General features: G+C 37.4%; 1 protein-coding gene across 1 annotated transcript in view; it reads right to left on the bottom strand.

The window, feature by feature from the left end:
* LOC140140921 (uncharacterized) overlaps positions 1 to 26,422 on the bottom strand; it is a 113,423-nt gene that overhangs the window by 65,600 nt on the left and 21,401 nt on the right. Inside the window, exons 6-12 of the mRNA XM_072162680.1 lie at positions 25,494 to 25,807; positions 25,081 to 25,240; positions 23,451 to 23,614; positions 8,511 to 8,666; positions 7,674 to 7,854; positions 5,296 to 5,609; positions 4,515 to 4,653 (exon numbers count right to left, since the gene is read on the bottom strand). Of these exons, the coding sequence (XP_072018781.1) occupies positions 4,515 to 4,653; positions 5,296 to 5,609; positions 7,674 to 7,854; positions 8,511 to 8,666; positions 23,451 to 23,614; positions 25,081 to 25,240; positions 25,494 to 25,807 (1,428 nt within the window). The remainder of the gene's footprint in view (positions 1 to 4,514; positions 4,654 to 5,295; positions 5,610 to 7,673; positions 7,855 to 8,510; positions 8,667 to 23,450; positions 23,615 to 25,080; positions 25,241 to 25,493; positions 25,808 to 26,422) is intronic.

The raw sequence follows: 26,422 nt of genomic DNA on the forward strand, positions 1-26,422 counted from the left end.
CTGTGCTACGACGTCGTCTAGTGGTGAGGATCTAGTTTTTAGCGTATACAGTGTTCGTCTGTGACAATGCCGCCTCGTGAAATGAATTTAAAGTTATTTTGATATCAATCTTTTTTTTCAATAGAGCCTGTAACATTTTGTTTAAAGATCTCAATTTTTATTTTCATTAGAGCAGAGACAAATATTTCCCCTTTTCTACAATTTGAGCCCAAAATAAGAATCTACTTCTTTTATTACTGATTTAATGTTACACGTCTCACAACAGATATTTAGCTGGGTTAGTGGTCTTGCACTGTGCTTTTTAACCGGGAGGTTTTGAGATCGATTCCCACCTCTGCCTGTAATTTTTTTTCAAGCCTGGGAAATAATAAGTTTATTTGGCTTCACAACGCTAAATTATTCATGACTTGCCCAACCTGGTGGTGTAAAGTGCTCCCCATAACATATAAATATTAAGCAATAACACAATGGCTAATTTAAATAAGAAAGCGTCACATGCAAATGAGGGATTGCCCTCTCCAGGAATTGCTTCATGCTTCAGGCTACCTGAATTATATGCTAATTTTACTGGAATCAGTTGACTGATTACGAAGAAATGAACGATTACATAACTCCTGCGTCAATTCACTTCATTCCAAGTTTGAAAGTTAAAAATCATTCAACACAATGCACACTAGTGGTTAACTGTCAATGGGCTTCATATTTTTTAAATCCTTTTCAGTATTTTTAAACAATCTGTTTCTTGTAAAACATTTAATTAGGTTTTGTTCAAATTTGAAAACCTGCACGATATTGACAATGAAAGCTTGCATGTAAGATGATGTTTGCTACTTGAAAATATCTTTTTTCTTTAATGTTGATATAAATGTTGCATAAAGAATTATTGCATAAAGAATTGCATCTGGCTTTAAAAAAATTCTTAATGTTTTTGGAATATTTCCATGAAATTCTAATGCAAAGTAAAACTTCAACATTAATGTTGCATGGTATCAAAAATCACACGTACAGCTGCAAACACACATTGCCATTCTTGGCTCAAATGGAAAGTTAGAATATATATCATTATTTGCACAACCTACAGAATTAAAGTTGGAAAGCTTTTCTCGGACAAACCATTATTCATATTCAGTGAAAGCATGAATAACATAATACCATCGAATTATAAAGCAGTCAAGTTAGCTCAATCGATATTAAGGCGCCCGACTATGGTGCGAGAGGTTGCTGGCGGTGCCTTGTATGCTCTCGTGAAAAATTGAGTTAGCTTGAAATTCCCTGAATTCTCGTTGTAACCCGTACAAAACTCAGGGATCTGATCCTGGTAGACTTGCTCAAGTCCTTTCGGACCTGAGGTCTGTGATATGATATCTTGTTCTTTTGTTTTGTTTATATGGCCCTGGTCACTCCATCGCCAAGCCACAGTTCTTAAACATGTTTAAAATAGGCCTACTAGAATAGGCCTATATACATACCAAATTACTTAGCATTCTATCCATTGGTACATGTATACCCAGCCAGTGTCCAAAGTCCCTGATCAATGATGCTGGTTATACTATAATATTTGTCGTGTGCCAATAATCTTTAGTTATCTTTGCTAATTGCCCTAATCTCTTTTTAAGTGCTGAAGATTAATAGGTGTGATATGTAATATCCCTCCCCTCCAGCTGTTTTATATAGTGACAGGCCTTCAAGGAGTTCTTGCTGTTGTCCGAACTGAAGGAAAGAGTGACAGTTGACATATCTGGACATATGGTCATAGACATAGTGCTTGACCATAGATGACTTGTGGCTATATTATTTTTAATATTATAAAAACCATGAAAACACTGGTAGTCCGGGGAAACTGTGGCATGTAATGACAAAAGATCTCAGAGAGTAGTATCTGTGTAGAAACCACTATCTTAGAAGCACTTACGCCTTGAAATCAAGGCTAGATCCTGGTTGCGAAGGTAGAAAGTCTAGGGTGTGCGCTCTTGTAGCAGCAAAATCCCTGAATTGTTGTTAATTGGTTTATGGAATGATGTTGTGCCGTAGTGACAACCTGTAAAGTGTGCTGAGGCTTGTGGATCAACGTTTAGGCGTTGTGCCTGTACGTAGCGCACTATAAATCACTGCGCTTTTTTTAATCTTTTTTTTTATGATGTGGACTAAATTAAATGAGATACACAAACTTTAGGAAGCGGTGAGCGAGTATGACAAAAAAGCCTGTTGATCTAACTTGGAATGAACTGCATTATGTAATAGTTAAATTCTTCGCAACCAGTCATCTGAATTGAATACAATTTTCGTATGTGATGCTCAATAAAATAGGCTATTTTAATTTTTTTGATTCTGATGTTTATTTCTCGACTTACGTTCAATTTTATTCACTCGGGTTTTTTTTTTCTGGGACACCCTGCACACTACACGCATGGTAAGTGAAAACGTGTGCAGCTACAAATATTGTTGATTTTATTCAAATAAGTATAATAATTGGGGTGTACTGTAAGCAAATGCAACAATTCTTTTTAATGATATTTTCTATTACAGCGGGTTTTTTCTAGATTTTGAATCACCCGATTTATAGTAAATAAAGCCGTGAAATTTTTCGCGAAATTAAGACCGTGACAATGTAGATACATATTTTTCCAGATAAGCTTGTAGCCTCTTACCTCGAGTTTTCATGTCAGAAATTTACAAACAATACATTTTTGTCAATTTTTTAGTGAGCCACAAAAGACTGGAATATAATAAGGTTTATTTCACCTAGCAGGCTATCAATTCAAAATAACGATGAGATCCGAAAACCATAAACGAAAACGAGACCCCAGCTTTTTAGTCCAAATATTGGTTTGGAATAAGGTTTTACTTGTTATGATGTTAGTTTTGTATTGTGTGTCTGATGCAGGACATATATTTACTGCACAAATTTGTCTCGTAATTTAGGTCTGTATAATTATAAACATATATATGCGAAAGAAGTTGGTAACAAATCGGGCGTAGCATTAATAATAATCCCCATAATAAAAATCCCTTTAAAAGGGATGTGCTGGGACATGGTTGTTCACAATGAGTAACTTTATATTTCTTTTTTATAAAAAAAGGTCAAAATTATTTGAAGTGCAAAGATTCGGTTGGTTCAAACCTCAAAACCAGGCACTTTTTCCCAGATACTGATGATTCAGTTGGATTCCTTACATCAGTTCCATTCCAATTCTTATACTTTTATGCTCTTTATGTTGTTACTCCTCAGGTTTACATTCATTACTTAAAGCCCAATACGAACAATTTTAAAATTTGATCCCTAGATGACCTATGATCTCAAAACATTTTCACTCACTTGATGCTCCCTTACATAGAGATTATTATCACTAGGTAATGTTTGACATTAAAAACTTTTACAAAGGAGAGCAATTTCCCCATCGCTTATTCTAAATCAACAATGACCTCATTTGACCCCTAAATGACCTTTGACCTCAAATATCTCCACTCACATGTTGTCCCCTACTCAAATATTATTATCACCAGGTTTGGATGACATGAGTTGGAACCGACATTTGCACCTTATAGTATAGATTAATTCAAAGCTCTTTTTGTTTTTTGAGGATTTAAGCATACAAAGTAACAAGTAAAATTTCGAGAAATGTTATTTTTTGAAAAGTACCAGTATATATTACAGGCCTACACAAACTGAACCCCAAAATAGCACATTTAAAGCCAATAAGTGAATGTTTAAATATTCATAGTAACAAAATCCAATCATTACGTATGCCCTAATGCTTCATTCTAGTTTTGACATTTGTGTCACCATAAAAAATAGCCCCAAAATATGTGTGCATCAATAGCTTTTGATCACCATCTTCAATTTAGTGATCTTGTTTATTTATTTAACACGGGTCTTCCTCAAATAGCTATGCTGCATGTTGCATGGTCAAACATGTTTACATGAAGTTTAAAATTATCCAACACATATTGTATGATACCAGACCACCACAGACAGACCACTATGATAGAACATGAACAGATTAAGGTCAAGGAACATGTGTATTCATTGGTCACTACTCAGCAGGTAGCTCTCACCAGATGCAGAGATACAGACCATACAACACAGATACTGAACATGTATGGTACCCGGTGTGTCTGCCCATAGAACCCATAGCCTGCCAAGCTCAGTGTGCTAGTGAAGAGAACCATCAAAACTTCCTAGTCTAGATTCAGAAATATTATTTTCCTAAAACATATACCTATGTTACCTTAAAATGCAAAATCAACACAATATTTCTGATATCTGCACAGGCCAATTTTAGTATTCCTGTCTGTCATAACCATTTTGATCATTTTTTTGCAACATTTTTACAAGTTTCTGTTTTCTTAAATGAATTACTAATAGAACCAACAGAAAACTGAAATCAAACAATAAGTGCTGGGCCCTGCTGGGCCCAGCAGCACAACAACTTGCTGTGGATAGCACAGGAACTCACAGCATGTGGAAAGATCATTCGAGTTTTGTGATATTAGCATCCCAGGTAAAGACTCACCCTCACAGCCAAGCAGCTCGAAACGCAAAGTTACGGCACCATTCCATGTATGCGGACGTATTCGGATGTATCTTGCCTTGATAGGATGATCGAAATACGTGGTCATTGGAGTGTCTTTATCCGTATTTCCGTCAAATTCCTTTTTCCATTAAAGATATAACAAACGAAAATAGTGTTTATTATTCGTTTCTCTTTAGAAAACGACTATTTTTCTTGTTGACAATATATTTGCTGGTTTTTGGGGTTTTTTTTACGTTCACCTTAATAACCACACCTTAATATAATGGGAAAATACAAACTTTTTGAACTGTCAAAACATTTTGAAAGGCAAATGATATAATGAAATCTCTTAGCTAGCAGTTCTTTTAAACAAATCGTCAATATCTTGATCAACTTGCCATTTAGATAATTTACTTTATGATATTCAACGCATTCAGAACTCAGCCGCTAGAAAATCTCATGATTGCATATCTCCAATTCTACCTCTTGCTACCTAATCATGATAGTGTTCCACTTTGGTTCCACAGGCAAATGCTTCACGCCAATTATTTTAATACCTAATCAATGCTAATCGAACACCATCCTGATACATTTTCTAAAACGATAAAATCAACCGGGGAAAATCAACTTTTATTGTTTGAAGAGTGGACCATTGTAGCCAGCGATGGTTTTATTATTTTTTTATTATTATTATTATTATTTTTTGGTTGTTGTTTTTTTTTCTTTTTATTATTTTACTTCTGATATTACGGTATATCAGAATGTTAATTAATTCGCTTACCTGTACACCGTCGGTAGTATCATCTAATATATACTGCCAGTGAAAACCGTCATAGTACTCAACCTTGTAGGTCTTAACCCATTGGTGATAAAAGTATCTTCCTTGAAGAATAACACCAGTGATCACATGTGGCACAGCGAAATTTACTTGAATCCATTGATTGACGTCATGAGTACCAGCAAACCAACTGCCCTGGGCTGAATTCAATCGAGCCTTTGGCGCTTTCAACGAAAGGCCTGAATTCTCCGATGAAGCGGTAATTTGGTTATCTGCTATGTCCCCAGATTCCATTCCGAGTGGGGTTATACAAAGACCTGAAAAATGACCGATAACAATGACCATGATGACAGAATATAAGAGCCGCTTTTACAGCAATATTTCATGTTTTTGCATAAGGGTCTCTATCATTCTGGCTCATGGTAACATAAATAATTGTTCAGGATCAGAACTTAAATGGTTAACAGCACATCTGGATTTATTCATAAAGAGTTACAGAAGTCCGGGACAGAAGCTCAGCATTTTATGACATAACATAGTCCATGATAATAAAAGTGTCCAACTCACCAAGGTCCTATTAACCATCTAAAAGAACATTGTGATATGTAAGGACAAGGTTACCTGCCTAAATCATACAGCCTGTCTCAAAAAAAATTGTGCAAGTGAAAAGCGCCCTCTCAGGCAGTTAGAAAATACCATTGTGACATAATGCTTACATCAACGTCAAGGGCGCAGTCTTAGCTCTCAAATACCGTTTGTTCTGTTCAATTTGCTTGTTTCAATCTCGAGATATGTTTATTTAACAACGAAAGGGCAAAATCACAACTGTGCCACTTTTACTAAGGAAGACAGCTTTACATCAATGATAACTGAAGTTGATACGTCTAATGCACTCCCCTTCGGGGCTCGTGCATTAGACGCATCATTCGCATCAACATCAGCGCGCATGCATTATTTTGTCTAATTTCTCTCCCACCAAGTAATATAAACCTATAAGGTCCGTATGCACAAAAGAGTTAGACCGGGTCTAAAGTTAAACCTGGTTTAATTGGAATTTAGTACCATGAGAAAGGACATTTTGATTTTTCTTTACATTTGCTTAAGTTATTTTGTATTATTTTGAACGTTGCATTAAAATCTTTAGAATGTGATAGCTACTCTAGGAAGGAAATAAGAGTAAAGGTCCGTTCATTTACTTAATTCCAGTTAGACCAGGTCTAACCTTAGACCCTGTCTGACTCTTTTGTGCATACGGACCTTAGTGTGCAATATTAATTTGTTTGTCTTTTAACATGTCTTGAGTGACTAAGAGAACAGTATTTACCATAATAAAATCATTGACGTGCACATATATTTAAAGTTACAGCAGAATGTGAAATATTTATTCTTTTAATCTGTAGAAAAAGATAATCATTATTCCTGCATCATGATAAAAAAGTAAAAACAGTAAAAAATTTGTATTGTGTAATTGATGCATTCTTTTGATTTCACGAAGGAACCCTTGATAAACTTGATGCTATCACTGATTTACATGTAAATCCTCTTCCCTAGTAAAAGTGGCACAAATGTGATTTTACCCTTTCGTCGTTAACTAAGCATATCTCGAGATTAAAACAAGTAAATTGAACAGAACAAACGGCATTTGAGAGCTAAGACTACGCCCTTGACGTTGATGTAAGCATCCTGTCACAACGGTATTTTCTAATTGCCAAAGAGGGCGCTTTTTACTTGCACATTTTTTTTTGAGACAGGCTGTAGTATAAACATTTAGTAATTGTTGGCATTTAGTTCCTGCACAAACCTGCCCGTTGACCAGGCCAACGATTTTGGACCTTTAATGGACGTTGTTTTTTCCATGCAGCTGCAGATCACATTCTAGTTCTAGGCTACGATCCTACAGTTTTATTTCTATTATGTCAATAATCTCAGAGCATTATGTAGGCCTACATGACAATGAGCTACTCCAGTTAAAATCCACACTGCCACTGTGGAAGATTTTGGAATTATCTTCAACAGAGGGAGTATGTTTTTCAAATGTAATTAAAAAGAATTAACAGTTTACCAACCCAAAGTGTTACAATTAAACATGACAACAAACAAACACAAATCCCGACCGACACACAACCCAACTTGAAAACAAAACCAAGGGAATGTGCCGGCATGAGAATTGAACCCACGACCTTCCGATCTCTAGACGGACCCCTTATCCATTAGGCTACCGGCTCCCACTGATAAATGATGGTTACAGTCGAGCAATCGTTCCCATTGTGTTTATTTGGTCTTGTGTAAGTTATTGAAAAAAAAATACATAAATTGTTTTATATTCCCCGCCAACAATTTGCATCGAAAAAGGATTGCCTCGCCTTAATACTGCAACTTACTGAAAGTTGGTAGTGTTAAAGTGCTGTCAGCATTTTCGCAAGTTAACAATTCAAATCTCATATAAATTAAGGTGTCTGATGAACTGGTGAGAGGTTGTATTTCAATCAACTTAGCTGCTATGACGCTTTCAAATGATATAATATCGTATGCATATATCGCCTGGTGATTAACATTAAATATCTGTGACAGAGAAACATATAGGATTATTACAGTAAGAAACGAATTAGTAGGTATGATTATATTACCGTTGGTAATTGATATGCGATGTAATATGCAAACTTAGAAAATCTCACTTTCAAAGTCAAATAAGAGGTATAGGCCTATTAGTTTTAATTAGACTTATTTTCGTATCACGCTTTTTGTACCCCCCGATTATGTGGAATGTCTTCCCAAAGCATGTCTGGACCTTTGTCTGGCATGGCAGTGCCTACAATAAACCATCAAGGGACAACTACCTAGTGCTCAACGTGTCATAATTTGCCTCAATTGTATTTCTTTGCTATTTTAAGTTCATGATTGTATTATTTTTTATCAGTCGTTTGTTCTTTTTAATGGCATTGCGCTTTTCCTGCCTAAAAGATGGCTGATTTAGGTCGTCAAGTGGTTTTTGGCATGGAAAGTCTCGTTTGCCATTCTTTAGTAATTGTCCTTGTTTGCGGATTGCGGTTGATTGATTAGAGGAATGACTAAATCTAGGTGGCTTGTACAAAATAATTAGGTGAAGAAACATATTGTTTCAAGCTAATTGGTCGAGTGCACACTGCAAGTGAATTATACAATGTTAATTGAGTTTATGGATATGAATTCAGACTGTTGACTCGTATTGAGTTACGTACCTTTGGCATTCCTGTACCATAAGTAATATATTCTGTTGAATTGCTATGGTTACCGAGTTTAATCAACACACTGGTGACACAGTTTATGTCGAACATTCCCCGTGGTCTACATTGCAAAATTATACCCGATATAAACAATGGGCCAGTAAAGGTCACCTGAAGGAAAGGGGAGGAATCATAATATAGCAAGACAAAAAAAATAATTAATGGCAATCCAATTAGGGATCAGTGACCGTTTAGACACTTGACCTCAAAACAATATTGTCGACAAAGCAAATGTCGTTAGTCAATAAAAAATAAGATTAGCATTATATACGGATACACGGCACGGGGCCCGTGGAGGGACAGTGAGACACCCTCCCCCTTTACGTAGACTTGGGGGCAGTGCCCTGGGCAAGCACTTGGTATCCCCTTAGCCTCTCTAGCCAGGGTTATGGTGAAGACCAACGGTGGATCTAGCGAGCCAGCATCAGTAGTTAGCATCGGTAGTGAAGGCGGATGAGTTACGACCTCCAAAGTCAACGGCAGCCCACTGGAGGATGAACAGAGGAGAAGGGAAATGGTGGTTATCCTTAGGATGATGCAGTCACGGTCCATGGCAAAGGCGATTCGACCTGTGTGGCATTAATCCCAGTCAACAGGAAATTAATCCAGTAAATCGATTCAGTAAAGCAAATAACCGAGTAGCAAATACTTAGTAACCAATGTTAGGCAGAGATACGGGCAGTCCCAACGCACTGAAGGGTCTATTGTTCTATTGTACCATGCGAGTTGCTGGTTTACAAATTATCCTCAGTTGAGCAAGCATGAATAATACGTTGATCAATAGACCCTAGTACGCATCCAGGCGCAGTTACAACACTGCGCTTGGCTTGTCTTGTACATTGCGAAATGAACCTACATGTTTGCTAGTATAATGACAGACTCTAGAAATGCCAACATAAATCTTCAAAGAACATCATCTTAAGAATTATTTCAGTATCGAAATCAGTAGGAATACCAAGCGTACGCTGTACACTTTCCAGAAAAATATAATTTTGTTTGTTCTAGCATTCTGTATCTCCAAAAAATTATCACATTTTGTCTCCAAAATCCTATGTAAATGATTCTCGATGCTACACAGAAATTATTTTCGACAAAGGATAGACATTTTACACAATTTGTCATAACTTAAAGAGATATTGGAATACTTTGATGTTTTTTTGATACACTTATTTTGTCGCCAAAAAGAGCAGGATTCCCTATGACTTCAAGATATTGTTATCCACCCATCACCCCCAATCTCTGTGACTGAATTAATATCTAAGTTTGCTTGAAGGGCATTTTCAGGGGGGGGGGGGGTATGTGATTTTGTTTGATTCAATAGGGGGGGTTACGTGAAATTGATTTATCGCAATAGGGGGGTTAGGTATTTTTCACCCATAAAGTTCAACATTCTCCCGGCCCCCCTCCCGCATTAATAATGAGCGGTCCCTAAAGGGATTTTTATTTAAAATGTTTAAAAGCGAGAAATTATTATCTCCCCTGTTTTAATTACGCTCCGCCTGGGTGATGGGCATCATGGGCTGCTCTGACCAAAATAATAAGGCACTTCAATAATCAATAATCAGTCCCGTGACGGCCTCCACTAACTAGCTACTAACTTGGGTTTATGGGCGCTGATATTTCATGTTCACTGTCACTTATTTATCAGAAAAGTGCGACCCTTTGTCAATCACCTACAGTACCCAATTTCGGCATACTATATAAGAAACTCATCATGATGATTGCCAGAGAATAGTTAAAATGTAGCTTTTACCGTTTTTTGTGGCATCCTTCAGAAGTGAGCGGTCCGATACCAATATTTTCGGTCAAATCTCCATTCAATTAACACGGGGAGTTGGCTAGCTATGCCATCGCCCTCACTCATATTTTACAAAAGTGCGACCATTTCTGAACATCTAACCTAGCTGTAATTTTAGGTCAAGTTAGAGAAATATATTTGCTAGAAGTTTGGAGAATATATTAAATATTGGCTGGTTATTTTTCACACAGTGATGTTAACTAGGCAAGTGTCCATTCTTCCACCATACATCATTTCTAGAGGTCACGCGTCAATGGTGAGAGCACTGTGTATTGTGTATAGGAAAACGGACAGTAACTGCAGTATGGTCTACCCTGTAGAAGGCTACAGTATTAGCCCAGAGGTAGAGTGTGGTCATGTAGTTACTGTGCTACTGTCGGAAGGTTGTAAGATCGTGAGCTTTCTCATTTACCCTCTATCCCATTCATTGTAGCCCTAAATGTGCAGGCACCAGAGTGGGTGCATAGCGTGCCGTGGTTCGGAGAGTCACGTAAAATGGTGGTCCCGTGTACCAGACGAGCAATATCTGGACATGTAAAAGTTGCAGGCCTTTTCGTAAAGAGCAGGGGATCAGCCCAGGTCTGTTGTCTGTCACACTCAGCATTGAGATCAACTTGTGCCGCCCTTAGGGGCTTGGCAGCCTATCGACCCGTGGCGCGCTTTGAGGGATGATAATCCAGAAAGCGTGGATAAATGCCGTTTTATTATTATTATTTTTATTTTTATTATCATTATTATTTGCTTGATGTTTGGTTTGCTTGATGTTCTGTGAAAATACCATTTTCAGATTCAGATCAGATTCAGATTAAGGGTACTTGCCCATGAATTTCATTCAGGGGCGTGTTTGAAAAACGGCACAGCGTATTAGTAAAAAGAATAAAAAATACTAAAATTTACACCAGGGTTCGAACCACTGCCGATACACTATGCTGAACAGTGAACGATACCACTGTGCCACGGCGGTACCTGTGGTTAATGTCTGACGATTTTCAAAGATATACATATCAACACGTTTCTAGTGTATTAAAAAGCAGATTTTCGTAGTAATGCAGTCATAGTAAGACATTGGACTCTACTTGTCTGTTTGTTTTTCATTTAATACAAATTAATTTTGATGAATTGAACTGGTATGCCTCTTAGGACTCGTAATAAACGACGATTAATTTTCTAATAAATATAATAAAAACGCTGGGTCATTCAAGACGTCCTTGTAATTTATAACTACACCACATTTCGCCATAATACATTCTAGAAACGCTTGCTGTTAGAATAAGAAACATTTTAATGCTAATTTATTGCACATTCTAGGGAAGCGTGGTTACCTTTTTAAAATAACCGAGTGAGAGGGTTTTCAAGAAAATATTTTTCCTGTCAAAACTGAAGCATCCTCTGTATAAAAAGAAAATATGAATATTAACTGCACATCATATATAACGATTCGTGATACCCAATTGTGGCACATTTAATGTCGTTTAAGAAGCAGAGAATTTTATTTCAATTTTATATACGCCAAAATATTTTTTTAATTGAGCAAGAATAAGGATAAAAAAACGTTGAAAATCCTATGTGAATATTACATTAGACCCGGCAAAAGATTACCGTTTCGTTTTTATGGTAATCTAATCTTTTATTTCCTGAAAAAACATTTGGGGTCTAAAATGGATTTTTATGTAATTGATAAAAACATCGAACGTGTATACAAGAAAATGGTAGGTTTTCCTCTATAGTATTTTACTGACCATGGAAATGTACTGAGACACAAGCACGTGTCAAAATCGATATAATGTATTGTCCATACAGACGCCCAGTTATCATGTTTATTATTGGATTTTTTTGTATAAAACACGCAGTTAACAATAATTGAGCGCTAATAATACACATAAATGTTTTTAGGCAAATAAAATTCCAAAATATGGTACGTTTTCTGCCTTTGCTTGTCACGTGGTAGGCCAAGTTGAAGTTGCGATTATATCTTCAAATAAGTTTCAAATGAATTCCAAGAAAACAAGTGGCCGAGTGGTCTAAGGCGCTGGGTTCATAGTGTATCCAAAGCAGTCCGCCGCCGTGAGTTCGAACCCCGCCTCCGCCAAACTTTAATGAAGTAAAATTAAAATTAAAATTTTACTTTAAAAAAATTTCATATTGGGGAAATGTGACTGGCAGAATTTATGTATGGCGTGGAGTGGTGTGTGTCAAAACCAGGGGAGCGACAACACACATCTACGTGTATACACCTATCCGACTTCGCCATTACTGCGGTGTCCCCGATGTAAAACTGCGGTGTCCCGAGGTCGGGGGTTCCATCCATTATTTATTTTGTGCTATATAGTATTGTACACAACAGTGATATTCAATACACAATCATGAGTATTGAATTACGAATTAAATCTCCCGCTCTGGTACATCTGTGTTGCCGTCAATAGAGGGCCAAATACAGTAAACGCTTCTCGGATTGGTGTATAAGCCTACTTGCGCGATCGATACTCAATGATCCAGACAATAACATTTGAATATACCGCCCTTATGTATGCATCTAGTTGACATGCCTGGTACCATAATAGCTTCCAATAGCCTACCCCACCGTAAATGGCTCTCTTTATTTCCTCGCTGTCCCAATTTATACGTGTCATGTGCGTAATTACAAGGCATATTTTGTTCAAAAATGATAGGAAGGGACTGTTTTCAGCCAAAATATTGGCTGTCACCGGTGCGCAATGGTACCGGGAAGTGTTGCAGAAAGGTAAGCGTACTCATTATTAAAGCCTTAATGTACGATCTTTTTAAATTTTTAGATTTTTCTTTTTTTCTTCTAAAATGATAATATGCAATCATTATGAAAGTTCCCAATACATTTGGACGCGAAAAACATTGGGAATTTGCAAAGAAACAACATCATAAACTTCGCCTCTATCACTCTAAACATCTCGCACTATTTGGATTAGGAAAGCGAGTGCGGCCTCAGAGTTAGTCTCCTACGCGGCCAGTTTGGTTACGCTCCTCCACATGTGGAGGGAGCGTAACCAAGCTAGTTTTGTAGGAGACTACGGTTTGCGATCGTGGCCGACATAAAGTCATAATCTAAAAAAATTATGACTTTATGTCGGACCAACAGAAAATCGTCCCGTTTTACTACAAATAGGACGAATTTGACAGTTTGCTCATATATTTAAGTTAGAACATGTGTAACTATTACAAATATGCCAAAAAATCAGTTTTGAAAAAAATAAAGGTAAATTCTGAAAAAAGATCGTACATTGTGACTTTAATTCAAAATATCACATTTTAATGAATTCGGATGCGAAATCCGAAAAGGGATTGACAGGTCAAAATTCTCACACTAGAAATATTGTGAAATAAAATCTAATCAAATTTAGGCTCCGCAAACAACGTCCAATTATTCCCATTGGTGTTTGCTACGCGTGTATATAATAAATTATGATTTGGGGCTAATTTGAGAAGAGTTATGGCCTCGAATTTCAAAATACACCGAGTGACGTTTTTTGATCATAAACCTCGTCAATTCAAGACTCTGTAAAAACAAATCAAGAATTTTCTGGGATAATTGCAACTAAAGTATATGAAAGTTATGATCTAAGCTACCAGATGCATCATTAATTTCCTGACTATGATATTTAGTTGTGGGAAAAGATTACTTTAATATTTGTGCGGGATTATTTCCCGCCAAAAATTTCAACCAAAAAGAGCATGTAGCCTTAAGTTTATTTCAATTCGTGGCCCGGAGGCCAAATTACATGAAATATTACAATTATAATGACATAAAAAACATAAAAATTACATTGAAAAACACAATAAGATTATTAAAAGAAATTAATTGCACTTACTGAAGCACTTGAATACATCAAACACAAAATAAATTTACATTGAATTATAAATCAAAATTCACAAAACTCAATTATATCCACACGGCCCTGCAAACACTCAAATTTAAACTCTCTCATGTGCATAGGCCTACATCCCTACAACCCTACACACACACCCCACACTTCCGCACAACCCATCGTATTTCTACACACAACGCTCATATACTCTCACAACCAGATTATCAGCCCTCACAATAAACACAGGCATTAAGAACTTCATTCAATGAAATTACATTCAATTCAATGACAAACAAGATATTGCACATAGATTGGACCAGCCAAATTGTAATAAAACTAGATAAAAATGCTGCTACATAATCACGATTAAAACACACCGCCAATGAAAAACACTAATGCACACCACCCCCCCCCACACCTCACAGTAAAATTAAAGCAACTTAATCAACACACATCAGAAAAAAACAAGATAAGATCAGAAGATCAAGACCAATTTAAACACTGATCACTGATGGTTAAGAAGCTTTGTGAGGTAAGGAATGGGACTGTTACCATATCTATTGGTCCTGTACCTTGGGACATGGTAAGTGCTGGATCTTCTAAGACACATACCATGGGAACTCTTGTTGAAAGGGAACAGGTGAGTATATTTCTCAGAGGTGGTACAATTCTTTGCAAATTGACAGCAAAGGTGATGACGCCTTTCTTCAAGCGATTGGAGACCCGTGAGGGACAATGCATCTGTGTACGAGGTATATGTTGAACCAAGAATGATGCGGCAGGCCCTTTTTTGGATTCTTTCAATCCGTTGAGTTTGCTGGATGGTAATACTGCCGTGCCATACAGGCGAAGCATACTCAACAGTGGGACGAACATATCCCACGTACACAGAAACAAGGTCCTCCACGGATACTCCAAAACGCTTCAGTCTACTCAGCATGTAAATTCTGCGACTGCTTTTATAGAAATCATACTGTTGACTAGTAAGTCCCAGAGGATGATTTAAGGAAGCCCCATCATGCACCGTAAAAGTGTTATCACTAGAGTTTCAACTGCCACTTTACTTTTCAAATCCCATTGAACTCTGTGCAAAAGATGTTGTTTTAGAATTGCCCGTGTGTCGTCATTACTTGGTCGATTTTAGATCTAAAGTGATGTATGCATGAAGGATAATTCACACCTTCTGTAGATAACATAAAATGTGAAATCGACCAACCTTTTGAAGGTGTTTTTATTGTAAATATATCTGTCCAAATTCAAATTTAACCATGCACGTGTGTATGCAGTGGGTGGGCAGTGGTGTCATGTTCACTCACACAGCTGTGCTAACCGCAAGGCTTTTGGGAAGTGCTTAAATCATCCTCTGAGTAAGTCCCAGCATAGGTCTGACTGAACAGTAAGGCCTACACTCACAGAAAAAAATACATAAATTATGTAAAATTTTACACAACTTCGATGTACGTATAGAACTCCAAAACAAATAGGTATTTTTTACATAACCATGAATTATGTAAAAAAAACATAGCAGATAAGTAAAAAAAATACTTACAAATTATGTAAAATATTTACATAAATTTTATGTAGATTTTTTACCTCAGCTATTAGGTATTTTACTGCATAATTGTTATGTAATATTTTACACAAATTATGTAAAAAATACATAACATTTATGCAAAAAAACATTTCAATAGGGTTGGGGCTTTCTTTCTTTCTTTCTTTCTTTGTTTTATTTTATGCTGAAACATAATTCATGATAGGTTTGAAGTCATCAAATCTTGGTCAACTGTCAGATTCATTCAACAATACAATTTCATGCATGAAGTTTTTTATTTTGTTTTTCTTTTCTTTTCTATCAGTTCACCCCGCTATCTAGTTAATGGTCAATGTAGCATTTCTCTCTCAATGTGCATGTACATGTACGATATACAATGCTATAGTACACTAATGCATTGTCGCTTCAAGCCTAATTCGAGTCCCACTCTTGGTACACTAGGCTACATTAAATCGAAGTCATTTCAATTATGCATCTGTGTTATTTGTAATCTATCTCAACACCAGAGAGTAGTTATTCTTGAGAGGGCACTCACCTCATTTGCATGGCAAAATTACCCGTCTCCTCTGCAGCCAATTTGGTTTCGCTCCATCGAAATCAAGCTGGTCACGGAGGAGACTACTTTCCTTTGTGTTTGTTCATTTGTGTATGGAGAGCCCTTCTTGGTGTCCGTTTGGACTCAGGCTACGCTCTCAGCTAGAGTCCGACGCTGCATTGTATTAGAAACACCTTCTCTGTGAACTCGCTAGAGCAAGGAAAATAAAAACTGGTTTCATTACTATCTGTTTTTGAGCTTTTTTGCAGGTCTGCGACCATGGTGTTACCACAACTGTCTTTGCGTCATTAACATGTGCTGGAGTCTAGCACAGGTCAACCAAAGTCCCGGATTTTAATAAGACAATAATGATTGACACACACACCAGGAAGTTTCTCATCCAAAAGAATGAGAAAATTTAAATTCTCACCATTTTGGCCGTTTCTCATCAAAATGTCCGTTTTCTCATCCAAAACTTCCTTTAGTGTATTAAGTTAGGCCTATTGATCCTAAATTTGCTGGTAGGGTAAAACTCGTTTTAGGGGGGTGTTTAAATAAGTTGGCCACACATGTGTATAGGCCTACATTATCATACTTGAGTGCCCCTCCCCCCTCCCCGGTGAAATTTGAGACTCATTTGGTCACCGTCCTATTAAAGCGTCCTTGCCCACACGAGTCGCCCAGGAGTAGGCCCTACCCGGCATTATTAATTATTAGTGGTTAGCCTCCCTAAATACAGTCGCGTATCGTGTTGTCAATTATCGTTACTTGTGTCCATGGATATGACCCCATGTATAAGTAGTCTTCATCATGTTCATATAATTCACACAGTCTATGCCATGTCATTTACGGATACAAAGAGGATAATAATGTTGAGGGCGCCCACAAAATCTTACACCGTCTTACACAATGTTCCAAGGCAAAGTTCAGTTTAATATTTACTCATCGTACAAATACAGACGTTTTATTGTGTGATGATGTTGTCTGGATGGGTGGACAGTTGTCACACTGTGGAAAAATAACAACCGGGAATCCGCATTCATTTACAAATAGCATTAAGGTTAAATGCAATTGATTTTCAAGGCTTGGTTCCAGAGGGGCGTAAGTTAATAATGGAAACAGCCATGCAGAAAAGAATGAACTCACGCGTACAATAGTGTATCAATCTGAACTAGGGCCACGGACAAACCGCGGCTCGTGAGTCATCCTATATGATGCAGTGATAGGGAAGGGGCGACCATGATAGGACCATATGGGCTGATGGGGGGTGGGGGTGATTGTGGGCAGCTGTTTTCTGCAATTTTCCTTTGGATTTTCTAAATTTTCAATTTTTAAAATTATCCTGGATGATATCTGTCGTGAAATAAATCAATGCTTCTATAGGCTATAATAGGCCTAGTATGCTTATTTATACCCTGATTATGCAATATATAGGCCTACAACAATAACTACAACAACAAAACCAACAACCAATATTTTGTTAATCTAATTTGTAAAAATATATTCATAGGCCGCGCCTATTAGACTAGTAGGCCTATAGCCTAAAAATTCCTGAATTATATAATGAAAAAAAAAACGGGCAAAAACAATCAATCGCTGCAGTCATAAAGAAAGAAACGAACAAGAAAAAAGAACAAAGTGAGAGAAAAATAAAATAAAATAGATGGAATGGACCACATAGGGACTCGAACACGTGCCAAAGTTTTCCAGCTCAAAACTATAGTATTATAGAGTCGAACGTGAGTTCGGCGCGCTAACCGATTGAGCTACTGAGTGACCTGTGAAATCGATTGATCTCAAACTGACTATTATGGAATAGTGCATACCAGGCTCTTATGATAAACAATCTCATCACCGCTGTAAATGTCGGAGGTATCGATGGCGAAAAACCTCGAATTTTGCAAAAGTAGCTTAAATTTGGAGTGAAATTCAAATGGTAAAGGAATCGACATACTTTTGAGAAATAATGTAGGCAGTTAGAAATCAAAATTAACGTTCCACAATCCAGATATCGATAATGTAACATAACAGTGTTTTGTGGTACAAGATTCTCGAAAATTGTTCCCAAAAACGGGCTAATAAAATTTAATCGGTACTGTATTTTGTTCTTCCCCATGGCAACATTATTTCTTTGGTCGATTTGTAGTACAATACAAGAAAGGAGAAAACAATCACTCGGCGTGGTTTTATACGGAGCGAATATTTGAAAAAACTGCATGGAACGTGTTTTTGATCTTGTGAACATGGTGCGTAAAAATGATTTAAACGAAGGATTTTCAAACGGATTCTAAAAATTTGTATAAACACACAAAAATAATGTTAAGATACATCCATGCACCAACATTTGACTCACTGCGATATTTGATTGCTGAGAAAATGCGGTTTTAGGGAACAACTTTATACGTCTTTTATACGTTTTTTATACGTTTCTTCGTGTAACCTTAAATTAGTATCACATAGTGGCCTCCGTGCAGTGGAAAACCTTAATTCTTTCATCAAAAAGAAATGAAAATGACAAAAAAAACCGGATCCACCTGTACATGTACGCCTATAAAATGGGCACAGAAATTTGTCTCAAATATGAATGAATTTTAAGAAACATACGGGATATGATGAACCAATGACCTGACGCCATGATAGTAGGATCTATTAGTCGTTTTATATACAATGTATATACCGTGTTGTCATAATACCAATATATAACGAGTAATATTTAGTATTGTAAATATGCAGTTCATATGCACAAACGAACACTGATCTTTATGATATTCAGGTTGTTGTACATCTCATATAACATGTCATATAGGAGGTCATATGTTGACCTTCTCCTATTGTATTTGTTCATCTGTGTATGGAGAGGATTAGCGCCATTAAAACTCCATCAGTATTTGGGCGTAGTTCAGTGAACTCACCAGATTGCTATTCCAAGTTTCCTACTTTGATAAATACAGATAATATGTATTAATGGGTCGAGGCGATTGCATTGAAAAACTAATAAATTATTCATAACAGTTACGTAATCAATCGATAGTGCGGACACTTTTCATTTACAAACCACCAAAATTCGTAATCTTTTAGCGTTGGAAAAGAAACCACGTGAATAGAGTGTCATAGCCCTGTCAACACGCTGAACACGTACACACAGTGTGCTAGATACACGCAGTGTCCGGGCGCAGTATACAGTACAGCATTGTACTGTAATGATTGTCCTACTCGGGCTCGTAACACATGATCGCTGCAATGTCCCGGTGCTGTGCATGTCAATTCTAATGTTGATCAATCTATAAAAATGAACCCATAAATAGCCATTTCTAAAGTCTCAAAGAAATCCATGCATAACTTATCGAACGAATCTCCAGTTTGGTTGAAGCTTATGACTCCGAAACCTACTTATTTGAATGAAGTTTCAGCAGGTTACCCGATCACACACACGTCGAGTCCACCATTGCTTTCGGTCTGCGCTATAATTTCTTACATGAAATAGGTAAAAACTACACGTGTGTCGATTTACATAACACGTTAGGTAGATTTTCTCCAATCAGCAAAGTATTTTTGGCTGACATTTTACTTAATTTCATGCAATGATTACACAAACTAGGTAAACTAGCTTCGGTACAGTTCAAATATGTATTTGAAGCATTTACAAACTGGCATGGTAAAAGTTTGTGACAAACTTGTACATATTATATTGTGTATAATTTAATTTACATCGTGTTTTTTTTACATAACGTGTGAATATTTCTCTGAGTGTAGAATCTTGGTTTCATTCACCAACTCAAGCTTTTTTCCAGCAATAACAAGATCAGGTGGGTTGGGCGGCTGCCTTTTGAAGCAGATTTGCATAACCTTACATTTGGAGGTATTAAGCTTGAGGTGGTTCATGTTGGCCCAATCATCCAGGTTCTGGACATCCAAATCTATCTGAGAAGGCTGGTTGGCAGGACGGACTTCCACAAGGCTCAGGTCGTCGACACACTTGAAGCTGCAAGCCTTGGCATTTTCAGAAGCATCATTGATAAGAGCAATAAAAATAATGGGACCCAGTAAGGTGCCTTGTGGCACGCCACATGAAAGAGTCTCCCACTCAGATAGTGCAGATTGATATTGCACTCTATGACGCCGGGATGTGAGGAAATTGGCGGCAATCCATGGGATGAGCTCACTTCTAACACCAAGGTTATAAAGCTTCTGTATGGCCAGGGTGTGGTCGACGCAGTCGAAAGCCTTGGAGAAGTCCGTCACCACCAATGTACCGACTGTGTTAGCTTTATCAGTACCCTTGTAGAGCACATCGAGAAGTTCTATCATACAGTGAGTAGTTGAGGATCCTTTAATGCTCCCATACTGATTACGATCAATTGAGCTGGAAATATCCTCAACTATCCATCTGGATACAAAACTTTCACTGACCTTAGCCAGAAGAGCAGTTAGGGAGATAGGCCTGAGCTTAGCACTTGTTGCTGGCATTTCTTTAGGGATAGGCACAATAGTGGCATCCTTCCATATTTGGGGAACATAACTCTCAGCAAAGGATGCATTAAGTATGTCAGCAACGGGGGGTACTAAACTCACATGCAAACTCCTTGAAAAGTTTACCTGGCAGTCCATCGGGACCGGCTGATTTCTTAGCATTCAATTTTCTCAATTCTCTATACATCTCCCAGACATGAATTTGAGGTGGTGGTTTGGAAGGCAAGAAAGCAGGTAATTCACCATGATTGACAGGGGGCCTACTTTGCGAAACAGAAGCAAAGTTCAGGTTAATTGCTTCAGCAATTGCTTTCTCGTCATTCTGGGGGATGCCAGGAGCAGAGATAATAGGGCGCTGCCTGTTCTTTTTGCAGATCATTTGGATGCCCTTGTGCCATCCTGATGGATCACTGTTTTTGAGGTTCTGGAGACGTTCTCTATAATAGAACTTTTTGGCTTGGCTAATGGTACGAATCACTTTGTTGCGAAGAAAACGCCATAAGTAAGTTTTGCCCTCTGTAAAAGCAGCTTGACGTTTTTTAATGAGGTTTTTGATCTCAGGAGTGATCCATGGTTTATCACTAGAGTGGAGTTTGACCACTTTAGATGGGAAATGGGTATCAATGCAATGGCTGAACTAACAGTGGAGTAAAAAGCATCAGTCTTGTCCTGGGTGCTTTTAGCATTAAGAACCTCCTTCCAGGTGTGATCAGTGATCCATCTCCCAAATTCATGCATACGAGATTTGAGCAAAGGTCTAACATTTCTTTTTTGCACTTTACCACCTATCACTCTACTATTTCTAGGAGACCAGTAGATGGTGTTATGGTCACTAAGACCTACAGGAGAACTTACAGTAGGGATTTTGTACAAGTTCTTAACATTGATAATTATCAAGTCTAAGATTGCATTCTTACGAGTTGGTTTGTTTACTACCTGACTCAGAGAGTGGGCTCGACAAATGGGGTTGATGTCAGTCCTATTGAAGTCACCTAGGAGGGCAATGCCCATGTCAGGATGGTTAATTTTGAGTTCATCTAGAGTTGTAATTATGTGGTCGACCAACATATCACGATGTTCTGATTCAGGGGGGGATGTAGACTGCGCAAACCATTATTCCAGATACTTGACGTGGTAATCGATAAGGGCGAACCCACAACCAGATACACTCTAGCTCATCAGGAACTTTGATATCAGTTAAAACAGTACTGGGATATTGTCTCTTGTGTAAACTGCGACTCCGCCTCCACGTTTGACAGCTCTAGTTCTGGTGAAGAGATTAAAACCATCCAGTGCTAGGAATTCATCTGGGATCATGCCAGACTGCCAGGTTTCTGTTAACACAGCAATGTCAATTTGGTCGAAATCTGTCTGATGGAGAAGAATATCCAGTTCATCTGTTTTATTTAATGCTGATCGGGTATTGGTAAGGAAGAATCCAGGTAGGGTAGAATAATCATAAGTTTTCTGAGTTAGTAATGGATTTGTCAGTTCTGGACGAACTGGGGTCAGCACAGAAGGGGGGCGTGGCATATGATGGTGAGTTTGTGTCCCTCAGTGATAGTGATTTGTTTCTGGCGAAAGCGTCCTCCACGACAACCACGTTTAGTTCTTTTCAGATATTTCTGGATGTCATCACATTGTTCTTGGATATCGGGGCTTGGGATTAGACTGGAATTGTTCAGGCTTTTCAGGAAACTGGGTGTATATGATAACCTGACCATATTAAGTCATGTATTGAAAGTACGTAGACACCATGTTAAGCATGTAGGCGAGGGCTACGACGTTCTGCACAGGGCTGACATTATGTCCACTTAGATGTACGTGGATTCCAATTACAACACAGAATCAGATATGTGTACACGGTAAAGCTTACGAGTTCTGTAGTAGTCAGAGCGGCAAGATTATCAGCAAAATTACACAATTGATGCAGTTCTATAGTTACTATGACGGTGCAGATGAGGCACAAACACATAAAAACAGCAGCCACAACACGATGAATAGAAAATAATGGTGTAAAATGATGTAAAATAACTCAATAATGCAGGAACCAAATTTCCTACGTCTTGGCAGCTGATTGTAGCGCCCTCACGAAAGATGAGGAAGCATATCTTGTTTGTACTTATACATAAAAGCTCCCGTTTCTTTCTTACACATATATCAAAAATATTTAATGTTTTATATTAATCAAACAGAGGTTTGGAATGGGATAAGTATGGACTATTTGATATTACCCATAATGGTAAGGCCCGTTTTTGAATTTTCAATACTTTATTAATAGATGCCTTGTTTATCATAGTACATAGTGTAGCAATAACTTATGAGAACAAAACAACAGTTGTATCATCAGCAAATAATATAGTTTTGAGTATCTTAGACGTGTTACAGATATCATTCATATATAAAATAAATAGAAGTGGTCCAAGGATTGATCCTTGGGGTACACCACATTTGATATTTTCTGTTTGTGATGATACCCCGTTATAAGAAACGTATTGTTTTCTGTTGTAACGAACCTTCTTCGAAATGCGTAGTGTTGACCGTCCGGAATACAAACACCTTGTTATAAATTCTCAGTAATGATCTTTCGCAGTAATGAACCTTCAGAGTCATTATAGTTATAAAGCTATAGCCATTTCCAGGACGTTAGTTACTCAACATTTAACATGATGAAATCTGAAATATTTTACCATTCACTTACCTGCATTAACTCGGTGGCCAGCGGTATTTGTACAAGCCATCCGAAGGCTTGATTTAGCCTTCCGTATACCGTCTCTGCGTATACAGAGGTATCGTGCAGGACTTTTATAATGTGGCGGTCTGGTATCCCAGTCACATGCTCAATTCCAGAAGGTATCATGCAAGCTATTGGGGGAAAATGTTGAGATAAGTTCTGCATCATTATATCCCCCTTTGCTATGAAGTTTCCAGAAACTATTTGAATGCTGGTCAGTGGAAAAAACAAGGTTATCCTGCAGCAACACTACACGAGGTGCCCCCGAGAGGTGCCCTACTAGACTGCTTTGCATTCCCATTTTGATAAACAATTCACACCATGCATAAAACACAACACATTTCACAGTGACTGCTATGCCCAGAGAAAAGGGACTGTTGTATTTGGGTTATGACCTTGTAACCCACCATATCTTAACACATAGGCTCAACCCCATTCATCTCTAATCTGAGATGAATGTTAATGAAATAAATAGGGTGGTAACTCTTAACCAAAAACAGATATGCATGTACACATATTTATCATTTCTTATGAATAATGCATCATGCACATGCAATCCAACCCATGTGGTCTAGCTGTGTCAGGTAACATAACACCCAAGGCTGCATTATTAATGAGGTAGCATCATAGCCAGTTTTAGAGTGCATAGTTCATTGTATTTTCCAAATACAGTAGACCTTTTTTTCTCTGTGTCGCAGTTCTCGGGGGACAGCGGTTTTCGGAGCAAGCCGCCAACGTTGAAGATTTATAGCTGTTGGATCAGAACCGTGGTCAGAGGGAACTCAGGGATGATAAATTAAAAGGATCTACTAAAGTAGACTAGGTGCCTACCACAAGTTACAATGAAGTCGTGGACAGTGGCGTAGCCATGTTTTTGGAACCAAGGGAGGCACAACTTGCAACCGACGGAAATATTTTTTGCTTCACATTTTTCCCAGTGCGCGCAAGAATATAAAAAGTTGGGGGATGGAGCAGAGCATTTTTCCTTTTGTATATCAATAACATTAAGTGTGGCAACGTCAACAAGCAAAAACTGAAAGGGTTACATTATAGAACTATTAGCAGTACAAACAACATTGTCTATTGTTGACCAAAATTTGTATTCACCAACGCCCTGTACCAATTCTCGGGATACTTAAGTCACTGTCAAAATACGTCGTATAGTACTGTCTTCCCAAGAAAACAAGGCGTATTTTTATAAGTATTCCAAACTTTTGTCCATGACTGTAGTAAAGTTCAACTCCATTATAAATCTATTAAAAATTGATTTTCTTTGAAAGGAACAATTTGATTGACAGAAAATCATTTTGATTTATATAGACTAGAGTGGAGCTTGGAAAAGATGACTGGTACAAAGTGACCCCTGCCTACCAAAGTTTCCCCCATGTTACGGTAATACGATAACCGTTAAGTATTACTAATAATTTAATTTAGTTGAAAATAGTAACCATGGTAACTGTACAGAAAACACAAAAGTGTTTAAAGATATAAGTTGGCTTTTTTGGTTTTCGCCAAAATGTTTTAATTACATTAAATGTCGGGTTTTTTAAAGGTCATAAAAACGTTTTAAAACAATCCCTTAGATTTGGAACCATACCTTTTGATAAAGCTAGAGAACTGTTACATCCCAATATTTCCAACCGTAACTGGCATGCACCATTACACTCATAAGGCTCTACGCGAATAAGAAGAGTTTCAATCGGGCTGTCAAATGTGTTAGTAACATACCCGTTCCCGTCGTTGTTACCTGTGAAAAGCTAACATGAAAGAATTCAAAGGCGTAATGCGATATATTTTGAAAGAGCATTGTACTACGTCACACTTGATTATATAGCAGCTGATTCTTTACTCCTTACATTAAAATGTGCTCTGCGTTGTTCTTTATTTATTTATTAATTATTTTAAATATTGAATGCAAGTAAAACATGATAGTAGATAATTCATCGTCAACATGGTCAAAGATGACACAGTAAAATATCGCCATTTCGTATGATCACTAGTTCTTTATACCTTCTTAGAGTTATTGGACTTATGCGTTATATATTTAAGTTCTCCTCCGAAACTTTGCGTCCACACATAGTAGCTCGTCACCCAGTTTTGATCATATCCTTGTGTTACAAGACCAACAACTGTCGTTGTCAACCCAAGGTACACCTGCACCCAGGAGCTTAATGACATAGATGGATCCCAAAAAGTATTGCTGTTGAATCTGCCGTCTGACGCAGGATTAGGATACAAAGAATGTGATTTGTCGCTTGTGATTCGTGAGTCAGGAATCTGCTTATTCTCCATTCCAAGTGCAAAAGAACATGCTGATGATAAATCTGAAATAAAATGGAATTTTTAAAATTCAGTAAACAAGTGAATCAGGAGTCGGGAATTTGACTCCCAAGTACATACATGCATGGATATGACCTGATGTTTATATATAAAAAAAAAATGTATTATGCCAATATTGTGTGTTTTAATGTTACAGACAGAACAGTATACAGCAAAAGTCGATTGCTTTGCAACTGAATTTTCTACTTGAAATCGTTACCAGCTGCTACCCAGCAAACACAAAAACGTTTTTAAAACGTTTTAATTAAGTTATATTTTGGCTTTTGGTTTAGGTAAAAACGTTTTAATAACATTAAAATGTCGGGTTATATAAAGGTCATGATAATGTTTTAAAACGTTTTGTATGAAAACACACTACAACAATATTTTAAAATGTTTTCAAAAAATGTTATTATAACTATTTTTGCAAACATTTTTGCCAAATATTGTGTCAATGCTTAAATAACATTATGTTCAAATATTTGAACCCAGCAAACACAGAAATGTTCTTTTCAAAACCTTTTAATAACATTTAAATGTCGGGTTATATAAAGGTCATGAAAACGTTTTTAAAACGTTATTGAAAATATCTTGGGCAAACATTTTTCGCAAAATATTTT

This window comes from Amphiura filiformis, chromosome 19 (assembly GCF_039555335.1).
Source record: "Amphiura filiformis chromosome 19, Afil_fr2py, whole genome shotgun sequence".
Taxonomy (NCBI): domain Eukaryota; kingdom Metazoa; phylum Echinodermata; class Ophiuroidea; order Amphilepidida; family Amphiuridae; genus Amphiura; species Amphiura filiformis.